This window comes from Lampetra planeri, chromosome 1, assembly GCF_965212315.1.
Source record: "Lampetra planeri chromosome 1, kcLamPlan1.2.h2, whole genome shotgun sequence".
Taxonomy (NCBI): domain Eukaryota; kingdom Metazoa; phylum Chordata; class Hyperoartia; order Petromyzontiformes; family Petromyzontidae; genus Lampetra; species Lampetra planeri.
In genome coordinates this window covers 18739878-18755060 of record NC_136107.1, presented here as the reverse complement: position 1 = coordinate 18755060, position 15183 = coordinate 18739878, and the positions used below count along the sequence as shown (strand labels likewise).

Genomic DNA, 15183 nt, shown 5'->3' with positions numbered 1-15183 from the left:
TTTGGGCTCGAATTTGTCCGATGATGCCAAGTGAACCCCCGTTAGCAGCAAAGAATGGCACATTAACAGGCATCAAAGGACGGCTCTGGGCAGGGAGAATGTTATAAATCAACTCCGAAATAATGGTCGCCGATGCTCCTGTATCGACCAAGATGCGAACCTCCACCCCATCGATGTGACCCACAACGGCCGACGACCCCGACGACGCGGCTACAACCCGATGGGCCAACACGGACCACTGGCTGGGTTCAATGTGAGTACCCAGAGCGGTGCGTGTTGGTGCCATGGTACGCGATATTGGCCCCCCCTTCGCTGCGGTGTTTAAGTGTGCGACGGGCGTGTGCGTGGGCCAAACGTGAGGGGTGCCGCGACTCGCCGGATTATGATGGTGGAGCTTGTGACGAGGGCCGGCGTCCCGTTGAGGTGTCGTCCCGCGCTGCCGAGGAGAGCGGCACCCCGAGGCGACGTGGCCCCGGATGCCGCAGTTGTAGCAGCGTGGAAGCGCTGGTGGCGACGATGGACGTTGTAGATGGCTTGAACCGGCCCGGTCCCCCCGCGCTCCCGCTCCGTGCTGCCGTCGATGGTTGATGGCGCAAACCTCTTCCGCCGGGAGGGTGGCCGCAGCGACGGCGCGCCCGCTCGCCGCCTTGCTGGCCTTCCGTCGTTGAGAGGACAGGTTTGCGTGGAGGAGACGGGCCGCTTGGAGGGAGCACATTTCTGCATCGTCCTGTGCGACAATGACGATGTCTAAGTCGTCCGCCAGCAAAAGTATCTTTTCTGTCACCATGGCGTCGATCCCCTCGTCGTCCATTCGTGGAAAGGCTTCCTTTGCCAGCGCCAGGAGGCTTGTACGGTACGCCAGGGGCGACTCCTTCGTCCCCCGCTGGCGATCGTAAAAGAGTTGACGACAGTCCGATGGTGGCCCATACACAGCGGACAGCACTTGCATCGCCTTCCGCAGCGTGGAACGCCTCTCCTTCGTTGCCGATGTTAGTGTGGCGAGGGCGTCGCTGTCGAGGAGTGCTGGCAGTGCTCGGAGAGCCTCGGCGTCTGTCCACTGTGCCATCTCCTGGTGAGCGAGGAAGCGCCGCTGGAAGCCGCCCCAGTCGCCCTCCTCGCCCACAAATTCTTTGAGCGGCGGCAGTCGCTGATGTAAGGCAGCGGCTGCAGAGGACGATCGCGCTCCCTCGTCTCCCTCACTCGACTCAGCGTCGGCCCGAAGCAGCGATGGCATCGCCGGTCGCACCCGTGGTGACGCGGCAGGTACTGTACTCCCGCCGTTGGACGCGATGCTTAGAGCGGCCACGCCCTCAACAGCAGCTGCGGCGATGGCGGGAGTTTCAAAATGTTGCTCCGTTGAAATGGCGGGAAGGCGCTGTGGTCGTTGGCTGCTGTCGCCTCGTGGCGGTCCCGCAGCCCCCAGCCGTGTGATGTTATCGAGCATGGCGGCTGCGGCGTACAGCAGCTCGGCCAGCTTCGCGTGCGCCTGCCTCAGCCCCTCCGTCGACGGCTCCCCTTCCTCCAGCTGCTGTGGCGTGGATGCACCCAGCCCCGGCTGCTCGATGGCATCTTCAGCCGTCTCGGGCTCTCCAACTGCAGCGGTGTCCTCCGCTCCTGGTACTCCGACTCGAGTCGTCCGGCGTGTATCCATGTTCGTACTTTGTTTCACTTCTGACGCCAGATGTAGTAATGCTTATGACTCGTTGACACCGGAGTTGGAGGCACACTTGTTTATTTGAATACCAACTTTGTGACATACACAATTGAGGGGGTATCGGCCCCCTCACCCGTCTATCTGAGGACACACCTCTAGGCTAACCTTAGCCTGCCTCTGAGTCCTCCACTAATGGGCTAGGGGAGGCTATCTTGGCCCGACACTGGTCAGTCGGGCCCGGTACCCAGAGTCCAGACCAGCACTGGCTCTGGCTCTGGTACCACGCCACTGGCTCGAGCCTGTGCGGTCCTGATAAGGACGGCGTACCAGGGGGAGTCCAGGGCTCTATCTCAGACGTCTTCCGCCTCCTCTTCTTTAGCTAAACATCACTCCCGAGCCCCCCGATACATTCCCCTTTTATACACCCCCCTCCCTGAGGGGTGGGGCCCCGGGGGATCGTAACGTCCGAAGCGCGGACGTCGTAGAGGGCACCTGCCCGTGCACTGACGTAGCCCCGCCCACTGTGCTTGTTTACCATAGGCTGCCATGCATAACGGGCTCTCTGTAACAGCCCTACACAGGATTAGCAGAATCAAAGGGAGGGAGGGGGTAGGAGTAGCATTAATGAAGTGAAGGAATGTTAATAGTATGTAGCTGCAGTAACTCAACCACCACGTAAACAACTAAAGTATAAACTACATAGTATCATCAGTATACTAAATATACTCTCCAATAAGCTGATCTACTAACAGTAAGTAATACATTATAATTCTACGTCGCAAAATTATAATATGCTTTCAGCTAAACTTTATTCTCTTACATCACACGGGTCTACCCCCAGCTATATACTGCCATAGACAAACCCAACATTAAATTATATACTGTAAATTATAATGTATTACTTACTGTTAGTAGATCAGCTTATTGGAGAGTATATTTAGTATACTGATGATACTATGTAGTTTATACTTTAGTTGTTTACGTGGTGGTTGAGTTACTGCAGCTACATACTATTAACATTCCTTCACTTCATTAATGCTACTCCTACCCCCTCCCTTTGATTCTGCTAATCCTGCATAATGCACGGGCATAATGACTTTAAACCCCCTTCCCACCTCCTACGCACTTCACCAGTAGTACTAGTCCCATATCTGCATTTCCCATAAATATGCTAAATTCCTATTGATATGCAAATAATTTTGTTAAGGCGCACCTTCCCGCTCCAACCTAGCTTAAATAGACACTCCAAGCCTGGGGTGTGTCATTCAGACGCTGTCTTCTCGACAGACCTGTTTCTTCACCTGAGGACGGCTGCTTGCGTTGTGGCCGAAACGTCGTGAGAATTATTTTATTATGTTTTATTTTTATTATTTTATTACTTCCCTTCTACGTGACTTTACCGAAATAACCAAGAAAAATAAATACATGAATAGGTAACGTATCAGGCTTTTCTTTTTAGTTGTGCTTGTGCATCATAGCTGTATGTATGTAGGTTGAACTTCTTTCACACTGTACATAGCCAAACGTGCTAATCGTAGGTGCGGGGGTAGGACAAAAAACTAAACACAAAAAGCAGTTCTAAAGAAATTAGTTTTCAATCTAGAATAAAAAGTGCATAGCTCCAGTGGATTCCTAATATCATAAGGTTGAGTGTTGCTGACGGCCGCAGAAGCGCATCTGAAAGTGCGTGATGCAGTAACCATCTTTGTTCGATGGAACACCACAATACAATAGACTGGGGGAAGTCTCTTCATAGGACGAGGTCACCTTTTAGTCAATAAAAATGTCTCTCTGGAGTACAGAGACCATGTGCCTTGGCCCTACGGTGTTGCTGGATACGGAGACGTCGTGTCACAAGAGAACCCAATTCACGTGAGTTCTGCTGCTATGGTCACGTGTGGGTATGTAGCGTGGGAGGCTGTGCACACACTGGGAATATTTTCACCCCCTGCAGAGACTTCATGAATTGGCACAATTCACGGTTTAATTCGATAAAAGATAATCTACATTTTAACAATGCGATGAATGTAGCAGTCTCCGGCGGCTGCAGGGGTCATGTCACCTCATTGTATACAAAATACACAAATCGAAAAACACCGCATCTTACACACGCGTGATTCAACGCAGGTACAGCGAGCTTAAGAATAAATATTAAGCGACACATTATTACACCGCCCCGTTACCCAGGTGGCGAAGCACATCGATCCAGGTTTCCGCCCGCCCTTGCAGCTCCTCTTCGTGCACGGGCGGTGTCAGCACACGCAGTGCCATCATGTCGTCCTCAATCAGAGCCCTCAAGTCGTCTATGCCTGTGGACACCATCGCGGCAACAAACTCACCGTCAGCACTCAAGAAGCTGCTAACGAATGCGAGCTAATGAGTAACAAAGGGCTTGGCCCCCGTGAAGATGAGTGAAATTCTAGAGGCACTGGGGAACGTGTGACCTCAGACTATTGACTCAAGATCCCATATACACGGACATATATTCTCATGACCTATAGGCATGCTGATCACAAGGGAAAAATCATGCATTAAATTACAATTAGCATATAGAGATGTGTCTGACCTCGTCAGATCTCGGGAAATAAGCAGGTTTGAGCCCGGATAGCACTTCAATGAGTCACCGATATGCATAACACAGTACAAGCATTGTAATCTGCTGCAGACACTGCTTTGTGGCAGAGGGCAGTGCAGCAAAATATATTGTTGTATTGCACTATGTTCACATCTGTGTCCCTCATCTTCACCCCTCCGCACTGTTCACCATGAAGAATAGTAAACAACCCCCATGAATGGCACCGGCAGCTGAGAGGAAAGGGATGTGTAGTGCCATAGCGCTGGCTGCTGGCGAAAAAGGGGATATGCGGTGTACGGCAGTACTGACGTCAGCAGGCCACGATATACATGAGAGGGGGATCTAGGGGAAAGGTCACAGAAGGGGCCCATCGGGAAGCCTCGGGAACATGCTAGAAAGGTTCCAGAAAGGGGGCGTGGCCGGGGCGGAGCGAGGCCACGCTGAGAGTATAAGAGGGGGCCCTGTGGGGGACCTCGTGGCTGTTGCTGGAAGTGGGATCTCCGTCGTGCTGCTCAAGTCCATCGTCACCATTCTTCTCGTCGTCGTCACCGTCATCACCAACCCGGGGCTAGTCAGACAGCCTACCAACTGTTCTAACTAAGTAGTGCCGCCGACAATAGACGGTCCTAATAATAGCGTGTTATCCTGATGGAGCCTCCAAGTCTTACTGTCTCCGAGTTAGTCACTCCAGATGTATCGCATTATATTTTAAATTATTAAAGACAAACCGGCGAAAATGAATGTGCCACTGGGGGTGGCCAAGCGCTGGTGTTGTTGCCCTCCAGGAGAGTTGCCGTGCGGTTCCGTCGGTGGCAGGAACCACATGTGCGCGGCAAGCACCAGATCTTGCTGGGCCCAGGCGGCGTGCTGCCGCCTCAGATCCATGTCCAGGGCATGCTCCGCACGCGCCATCCGCCACACCTGGAACGTAAAAAAAAAAAAAATCCGATTGTTAATTTTTTTTGCGTTTTTCGGTTACCAACATCACCAACCGGCACTGACCAGCGTGGTGAAATTATGATCTAACAACCCTGATGACTGACACCAGCGTGGGGAGGCCTTCATCCAGCACTGGACTGAAAAGTACATTTTTATTTAGATGTAGTTTGTGTGCAGTGGCTTGTCACTTGACCAATCGCAGTTGAATGTGCCATGCGATTTAAACCTTCGATTATCACTAAAAGTTAATTGAACTCGAGTATCGATATCATGGCTTTTTGAAACAATATTCAATTTGATAAATAATTACTGAAAACCCTAAATCACAATCAAAATTGCAGAGTTTTTGTCAGGAATTGGAAAATGCTTCACAGCAATCCCTGGACTATTCCCCCACTGTAACAAAGTTAAGATCCCTCTTTTACAAAATAGTTATCAGCATGCTGATATCAAACGCCTTCCGCCCATAACAGAGTAAGACGAAGTAGAGTGTTGATTTAAAACGAAAATTTTGTGCGGGCCTTTGATCCACGTAAGAAATTGCTCATCATTGAATTTCAACGTTTCTGAATTTCGTGGCTGGTAATCATCGCCTGGCACCGGCTGAAGCACTAAGAGAGAATTGTTCCCATGTGTAAAGCACTTCAATTGATGATTTGACAGTAAATCACGTCTGCACACATACTTTTTTAAGCAACTCACCTGCACAATAGAATTATGATGGTGAACCAGGTTAAGGGAAAGAAGTTGTGTGATGGTGAAGTCTGCGGCAAATTCACCGCGGTGTCCCATTCCTGCAAAAACATGCGCATGTGTGCACACAGATGACATGGGGTAATTTGCCTTGGTGGATCTTACCCTAGCCTTTGCCAAACATACTACATGTACATCACATCGTAAAAGGAGAAAGTTGTAAATCATACAAATGATATCCATCACATTTGTTTAGGTAACAAAGCACACAATTGTGTGTTTTTAATTCATGTGTTTTTACAGAATGAAAAATACAAAAATTCCAGCTACTGCTGGAATAACCTCATAGATGGAAAATGCATCCATTGCATTGATTCTTGCTCTCACAATATATGCATCGAGAATCCAGTAAGAATTGATGACACTATGTATGATTTATGCAAAATATATTAAAGTGACATAAAAAATACATTTAGGATAATAAACAATATGGAATAAATCAGACACACCATAGAAGACAGCCAAATCAGAGGGAAAACCCCGAGGACCCGAAAAAATATCCACGCGACCACGGGGAGAGCATGCAAACTCCAAATATACAGGCGTCAGGATCGAGATCGAACCCACAACCTGCTGTATACCAGGCGAGGTGGTTAACATCTCGCCACCGTGGCGTGCATGTGCAGCGTACTGGCAAGCATTGCCTCCCAGTGCCGGTCCTTGAAGAAAGTGCTGCCGAGTTTCTCCAGAAGCTGCAGGTTAGGAGTGAATTCTCCAAGGAGGCTTTGGCATGCAATTAACACCGCGTCGTCCGACACCAGAGAGCCTTCAATGTGCAGCAGTGCAGCCTCCCAGCGCTCAACTTCGTCCTTTGCAGAGCCAACAGAAAACTGGGAAGGATAGGTGATATGTTATTATAACTGTTAATATGGTTTTAAAAAATGTGCCTTCTTCGTCAATATGTAAACTGTACAAAGTGTAACTACAAGATACGGCAGTACACACGTCAAGAGACGACAGTACATACGGGGAATAAAACATATAGGTAAGGGTTCATGGAGGGGGCCATCTGGAAGCCCCGGGGGCCTGCTAGTAGGTTCCAGAAGGGGGGCATGGTGAGGGCGGATCAAGGCCACGCTGGGAGGATAAGAGGGGACCTTGACCGAGAGCTCAAGGCCGTTGCTGGAAGTGGATCCCCTTGCCGAGCTGTTGTTCATCACCACCGTTGCCGCCGTCTTCACCATCAATGGGCGCCGCTAGCTCGACAGCCTGCCAACTGTTTAGTTAGATAGTGCTACCGACAATAAACTGTTGTGTATATGTACAGATTAATATAAAAGTGGGCAAACACGTAGAGTGTGCAAAGAATAAAGAGGTGCCTCCAAGTATGACTGCCTCCGATCTGCGTCACTACAAATACATCCATACTTCACAGCTCTTTGGAGAGCAGTGATTTATCAAGGTGACCAAACCAACCTGTGAAAACGGCTGGGCTGTCCAGTCCCTGATGGACTCAGAGCTGTGGTGAAACACTTTCCACAGAAGCAGCCTCGCACTGACCACCTTCTGGTGGGTTTGTACTGCAAATAAACTCACTGGCTCCCCTGTAATGGAACATATAAATGACAAAAAAACAGCTGCATTCATGTTAAATGCTTATTTGGATACAAATAAATGCATGAGGACATTTTTTTTTGACAAAATAAACTTACGTAAATTGTTTTGTACACTCACAGAAAGTAAAAGGAACTGCCCAGAGCTTAATTTCTTACTGAATATTTTCCAGGTTATTGGTAGAATAGAGTACGCACGTGATTAGTAGTCACAGTCATAGCGAGAGGTATAATGGATGTATTTTAATGGTTCTGACGTTCATGCATGAGCACTAACGTTAATACACGCCCTGCTCTGTGATAATAAAACAAACCAGTAAGGAAGGCTTTGGCCCGGCTTAGCTCATCCACGGTGTTGGTGATGGAGTCAATCTCAGAGCCGAGCGAGCTCAAACGCGCGAGCTCGGCCGCTAATAGAGCCGCGGGCACCGTGTACGGAGGAGTGGATGCCTCAGCCGCCACTGCCTCCGCACGGGCCATCAGACGGGACAAGGACATGTCCGCATCCCGCACGGCGGCCGCCCTCATCGCCAGGACGAAGTTTTCGCCATCCTCAAGTACACGCAGGAAAGCCTCCCATGCGGTCGTTGTCTGGTTGCCAGAGTGAGAATGCAGGTGTTACAGAAGCGGCAGGGCAGTGAAGAGAGACGTGGAGCAGTGGATGTTGTTGTGTCAGTTTTGAGGCTGAGTGGTAATTCAATTTGTATACTCTGTGTTGTTTGACCAGATGTGCTGATATATTCAATTTAGCCTCTGAAGAAACTCCCAGCGGGCGAAGCGAAGAGTCGTACATCATGATAAACAACCCGCGGTACAACCCAAAAACACATTGGAAAGCTAATTTGCGTGAAAACCTCCTGACCAAGCTTTGAATTTGAGGCAGAGTTGCTCATTCAGCTGCATGTCCCTTATCTCACCTGCCTCTCCCGTTCCTCCTCTTCATTAGACAGAGGCCGGAAGGTAACTCTCAAGACTTCATGCAGGGCGTTCACGTTCTGCAGCTGCGCCTTAAAGCCTCCTGAGCACTTCTTGAACTCATGCAACTGTAAAAGAGTTCAACGGGGCCATTGTTGTCGAGGGATGTAATCAGGGTTTGTTATTCACGACCAAAGCAGCTCGTCGCATTGTAACATTGCAGGTAGGGAAGGAAAATGGTATGTGTAGTTGAAAGTAACTCACTACACACACGGTATGTTTATGATGAGATTATAATATCAATTTAAGCACAAGTAAAACTGTGAGTGTCAAAATCTGTAAACATATGGAAAGCGTGTGCAAAGCACACAGAGAAGGGAGGAAAGTGGTACTGGGAAAGGTAAAACATATTAAAAGCGATTTCCTGCTCAAATGAGCATCGAGGTAGTGTTCATCTCCTGTTTGCAACACTTAGGTAGTGTAAAATTTCGATTTAAAGCTTTCGTGACTGCAGGGATTCATCTTGGTTCTTTCGGTAAAGTCACGTAGAAAAGAAATAATAAAATAATAAAAATAAAACATAATAAAATACAATTCTCACTACAGAATTGTATTTTATTATGTTTTCTTTTTATTGAACATATTTCGCACCATACGTAGCCAACCGTGCTAATCGGAGGTGCACGGGAAGGACAACAAACGAAACACAAAAAGCAGTTCTGCCCTGCACCACCATCTCCGTAGCCTTTCTAAAGAGAATATAACGTAGTGCATGTAAAACTGTACGTGTAGAAAGTTATAGGCACATGGAAAATGCGTGCGTCGAGCACCTGTTCCACATATCTAGCAAACGCAACGCAGTCCGTGTCCCTGCAGAGGAGCGAGTGTGTGGCTCGCTGAAGATCACCCAGCGAACGCTCAGCGCCATCTCTGCACCTCTCCTCCAGCCACACCAGCACCTCCTGCTCCGCTCGCCTCAGTGGGAATACTGCACCCGTCGGACAGCGAGCACGCACCTACAGCGTTCATTGCACACTTAGCAACCTGTATGTGTGTATGTTGAACTTCTTTCGCACCGTACGTAGCCAACTCTGCTAATTGGAGGTGACTACCCGAAAACATATTTTTAGGTGTACACAGAGCTATGCAGTGATGACACTACCTTGAAGATTTGGAATGGTTTTAATATTTAAAACGATGCTATTACATTGAACATAATTAACAACCTTTACAAGTGTAATAAAGGACTCGATCACCGGGTCTGTCTCCGTCGTCCTTTATTCGGGTTCTTACACTTGTCCCACACGGCCCTCGCTCAGAGCCCCTCCGCTTGGCAGCTCCACAGCTGCCTTCGCTCCCGTAGCCTCCTCGTCTCTGCAGCTCCGCTGCAGATCCCCTGTGCAGTCCTCCGGCTGCCTCACTGCAGCTCCACCGCTGCTCCTCGTTCCCCCCGTGCTCGGTCACCGCTGGCCGACGGTGCCGAGTCTTACTCTGCGTGTGTGGCGATCTCGCCACTCTCCAACCTCCGCCCTGCGTGGCCTCACTCTAACTCTATCTCCCACACTCTCCCGTCTCTTCCGGTATCTCTCCCTTAAGACCTCACCCCTCTCTCCCACATGACCTAACTCCTCCCCCCCATGACGTCATATCCGCGAGGCCGTTTACGCCCGCATTACACCACCCTCCCCCATAGAAAAAATCCAGCCGACCTCGGCTGAACAATAACGAGACAAGTAATGCGAGCGAACACAACCATCACACATGCAAGGACAACGAAGCATACAATAAATATAACAACAACAACAAACACAACAGTAAAATTCAACGAAATGTAAGGGACTTTGAGCACGTGCGGGTCGCCGGTCCGTCCCGGACGAGCGGCGGCCCTCCTGCAGACCGGGAACGTGACGGGGTTTTAGGAGCGACAGGATGAAGTCCTCCTGTCGCTATTGGAGGCCCGTCAACGTCCCGGTCCCGTGTCCCTGAAGGCCCAGCGTCGGGGGTGCGTCGTGATCGTGTCTGCGACGGGGTCGGAAGGGCGGCGGGGCTCGGAGTCCCCGCAGCCGTGGTAGGCACACCCCGAGCAGAGTCTCCTGTCTCCAGCAATGTCACGGCCGGCTTGTCTGTAAAAGGCACGACAGGCGCTCTTGCAAGGTCAACAGGCACAGGCAAGGATGAGTCGGTAGCAACAGACCCCGGCAAGGCAACATCAGGAGATGACGCATCGTTTCGAGGGGCCACATATGGTTTCAAGCGCGACGTGTGAACGAACCAACGTCGAGATCCAAACCGAACACGTGCGGACTGTGGGTTGGGAACCTCCATGAGGCGAACCGGCCCTTGCCATGGTTTGTGTAATTTAGGAGAGGTACCTGGCTGCACCTGCGGGCAATGGCGCCAGGCCATGTCCCCCACCTTCCAGGGGCACTCCCCCTTTGAGCGTCGAGCACACCGCTCGTTCCGGGCCTGGGCTTTGGCAGTAGCCATGCGGGCCCCTTCCCGCGCCTCAGTAACCCGGCGAACGGTATCCTGAATGTAATCAGGAAGAGGCTTAGCAGGTCCCCTCACTCCAGTTCCCAACTGCACATCCATTGGCAGCACGTTTTCGCGACCGTACATAAGGAAAAATGGCGAATATCCTGTAGCCGCATGCGGCGTCATCCGGTATGCCGAAAGTACCCCAGGGATATGCAAATCCCAATCCGATTGTTTTTCACTCACGGTGTGACACAACATGGCGGACAAAGTCCGATTTAGCCGTTTGACCATACCATCCGTTTGTGGGTGGTATGGAGATGTCCGTATCTTTTTAGTTCCAAGAGCCGCACACACCTCCCCCAACAATTTAGAAGAAAAATTCCGGCCTTGGTCTGTGAGGAGCCTCTCCGGCGCCCCCTTGTCCATAACATACCCAAATAGAAAGGCGTCTGTGATAGACGCCGCTGACTGGTCAGGCAAAGGCCAGGCCATCGGCCAGCGGGAGAGGTACTCCACCCCAACTAGCAAGTATTTATTACCCTTAGCGGATGGCGGGAAGGGTCTCAAAATGTCCAACGCCACCAATTCGTTAACTCTAGACACCTGAATAGACTGTATGGGCGGCACATATGGTTGTTTAGGTGGTTTTCGCCGGGCGCAATCGGGACACGCGCGAACGTGACCGACGACATCCGTTGTCATGCCGTGCCAAAAGTAGTCTTTCTGCAACGTCAATAGGGTCTTCTGCACCCCCAGATGTAAAAGCGTGTCCCCATGCAGAGTCCTAATCAATTCGTACCGCAAGGATACCGGTACAACCAGACGCCAGCGTTCCTGTAACCCTTCCCTCCACATCAGCAGACCATCGCGGAGAGCGGTTTCCGGCATACCCCCCGTACCCAGTCCCCCACTCTTCTTCGCAGTCCGATTCCGTAACGTGACCAATGAATCATCCAACATTTGTTCCCGAATCCACACAGCCCTTGGAAGATTCAAAATCCCATCAGCCGGTCCCGGCTCCTTTGGAGCTTCAGGCACCTCGACCGCCAACGCAACAGGCTGAGGGGGTTGCTGAATCGGCGCACATCTATGCATCCCAGACGCGCACGCGCAAGGAGATCGCTGCGGCAACCTAGAAAGCGCGTCCGCATTCGCGTGACGCAACCCCTTCCGATGGTGAATTTGGAAGGAAAATTCTTGCAGCGTGTCCAACCACCGCGCCAACTGGCCGGATGGTTGGTCCATCTTGAGAGCATACTGCAAGGCCGCATGATCCGTGCGTACAATAAACGAACGACCGTAGAGATATGGTCGAAATTGGCGGAGAAAACAAACAATTGCCAAAAGTTCCCTGCGTGTGACGCAGTAGCGGGTTTCTGCGGGAGACAAAACCCGGCTACCGTACGCCACCACGCGCTCCACACCACCTTTTGACTGAGACAACACGGCCCCAATGCCCGTGTCACTCGCGTCCGTATCCAGAATGAAGGGGTGATCGAAATCAGGATAATCCAACGTCGGTGCCGTAGCCAGTCGATCGCACAGGCCCTGAAACGCCGCCTCTTCTGGCGGACCCCAAGCAAATTTCCTTCCTTTACCCGTAAGGAGGTGCAAGGGCCTCGCGATCGTCGCGAAATCCGGAACAAACCTCCGATAATATGAGGCAAACCCCAAAAACCGACGTACATCCCCCACCGTGGCCGGGGTTGGCCAGTCACGGACGCATGCTGTCTTGTCCGGATCCGTGGCCACCCCGTCCGCACTGACGATGTGTCCCAAATAGCGCACGGACCGTTGCAGTAGGTGACATTTCTTAGGCTTAAATTTTAAATTTGCGGAACGCATCCTGGCGAACACCGCCTCCAACCGCAGTAAATGCTCATCAAATGTGCGGCTGAAGACGATAATATCGTCTAAATATATCAGACATGTCTCCCACTGCAACCCCGTTAACACCAACTCCATCAACCTTTGAAATGTGGCAGGGGCAGCATTCAACCCCATCGGAAGACAATTAAATTGGAATAACCCCTGCGGCGTACGGAAAGCAGTCTTCTCTCGCGAGGGCTCATCAAGGGGAAGCTGCCAGAATCCCGAAGAGAGATCTAGCGTTGAAAAGAACTTCGCCCCCGACAAGGCATCAAGGGAGTCGTCCATACGCGGCAGGGGGTACACATCTGCCACAGACACTTTATTCAATTTTCGAAAGTCGACACAAAATCTCAATTTGCCATCCTTCTTTTTAACCAAAACAACAGGCGCGCCCCATGGGCTGTTAAATGGAGATATGTCCGCAGCCAACATGTCATCCACTGCCCCTCGAACCTGATCTCGCTCCGCCGGACTCATCCGATGCGAGTTTAGCTGAATAGGGGCAGCGTCCCCTGTGTCAATATGATGGTAAAGCAACGAGGTGCGTCCCAAGTCCAAATCGTCGGAGCTAAACACATCAGAATAACTCAATAATAATTTACGAAGTGCGCAACGTTGTTCACCGGAAAGGGAAGAATTTTCCCCACACAATTCGGCGATCCAGCGATTATCTGCGGCACCAGGACCTGAAACACCACCAACCATGACCTGGCTGCCCAGATGATCTTATGCCATAAATGCCGTAGTGAGATGTGCCACAACCGTACCAGCCGGCACACACACATTTTCGGTACTTGCATTAAGCACCTGCGGAAACGGCTGCTGGTCTGGCCGGACAATAGTTTGCGCCCCAACGAGCGCCGCTCCGCCCGTTATGGTGGCGGACGGCGACAACAAAACCCCAATTGCACCCTGACGACCAGGTACAGGCTTCCGATATCGCAAGGGGATAAGCATCTGTGAGCCAGGTGGAATATCAACAGATACCTCGGACAGCGCCTGCACCTGAGCGACCGGAGCAGGTCGTCCCCAGGGCGACTGTAGAAATGTAATTTTTCGCCCACCTGGTAATTCAATGCAGTTTTGATTAATTCGAATTAGAATGGGCATCTTGGCCAGGAAGTCAGTTCCCAACAAGCAAGGAACCGCGAGAGACCTCGAAATTAACACAATTCCCGAGGCCGACACTCCCCCGATAGATATTTTAGCGTCCACCTGGCCCACAATGACCATGCTACCCCCGTTGGCGGCGACGCAGGAATCGTAAACTGGACGCACGGCCTCAGGTGGGATGTCCAACAGATGGAAAATTACATCCGATATAATGGTCGCGGACGCCCCGGAATCTACTAAAATACGCACGTCCACCCCTTGTATAGAACCAGGTACAGTGGACGAACCAGTAGCGGCCGCGACGACCCGCCGTGCCAATTTACGCCACTGCGTTACCGAGCGACGTGGCCCAGTCGATGGCCTCCCCCCGTTATTAACAACACCCGGATCGCACGACAACGGTGATGAGTGAGGTGTCAAGCCTTGCCGAGTGTCTGGTGCGCACCGACTTGCCTGTCCTGGACCTTCCGTGGCACGTCCGCTGTCGAGGCCTCCTGCTGGGGCGGACCCGAGACCCGGGCCCAGCAGTCCCTGGCGTAATGGCCTTTACGGCCGCAGCGGAAGCAGTCGATGTCGTTGCGCCGCGCCGCAGGCCCCCCGTCCCGATGCTCCCGTGGCGGCGGCGCAGATCGCGGCCCCGGCCTACTGCGGGCCGACCACTGAGCAGAGGCGGCTGTCAGCTCCTGCGGGCCCCCCCCGTCAGGAACGTACACTGCCTTCTTGGGATCCCAACCCGCAGCACCTCCCTCGACGATGGGCCTCCCCGTCCACGCCGTGACTTGCTTCCAACGGCGCAGGTTGAACTGGGCATCAAGACATTTAGCGGCCGCCCGGGACGTGAGCTTTTCGTGGCCACACACCGGCATAGGAATCCCCAAATCCCGGGACAGCTCGAGCATCTTACCCAAGATGAGAGGTTTGAGCAGGTCAGGCTCCGTCTCCGGGTATGCAGCCATGGCCAACTCCAATACCGCACCCCTGTATGCCACCGGCGACTCTTCGGGTGCTCACTGACGTTGAACAAACCGGCGATGAGCATCATCCGGTGGCTCATATGCATCTGCCATCTCGTCGAAAACTCCTCTCAATGTTTTCTTCTTCTTGGCCTTTATAGAACGGAAGAATCTCACCGACTCGTCATCGAGAAGAGTCGGTAAAACCTCCAATGCCTCAGCGTCCGTCCACCTTGCTGAGCGTACCGCCGCCAAAAATCTGCAGGCGAAAGCACTCCAATCGCCCCCGATGGAGAATTCTTTAACGGTCGTGAGATGACGACTGCGACTCCTTGTTGCACCGTCCTCAGCCGATGACTCACCAGGCGGCATATTCAA

At 51.7% G+C, this 15183-nt stretch overlaps 1 protein-coding gene across 1 annotated transcript in view; it reads right to left on the bottom strand.

Moving 5' to 3' along the window:
* DNHD1 (dynein heavy chain domain 1) overlaps positions 1 to 15183 on the bottom strand; it is a 98754-nt gene that overhangs the window by 63264 nt on the left and 20307 nt on the right. The window contains exons 13-20 of the mRNA XM_078595453.1: positions 9220 to 9377; positions 8392 to 8517; positions 7789 to 8065; positions 7338 to 7465; positions 6553 to 6751; positions 5871 to 5962; positions 4958 to 5150; positions 3838 to 3963 (exon numbers count right to left, since the gene is read on the bottom strand). Coding sequence (XP_078451579.1) covers positions 3838 to 3963; positions 4958 to 5150; positions 5871 to 5962; positions 6553 to 6751; positions 7338 to 7465; positions 7789 to 8065; positions 8392 to 8517; positions 9220 to 9377 — 1299 coding nt within the window. The remainder of the gene's footprint in view (positions 1 to 3837; positions 3964 to 4957; positions 5151 to 5870; positions 5963 to 6552; positions 6752 to 7337; positions 7466 to 7788; positions 8066 to 8391; positions 8518 to 9219; positions 9378 to 15183) is intronic.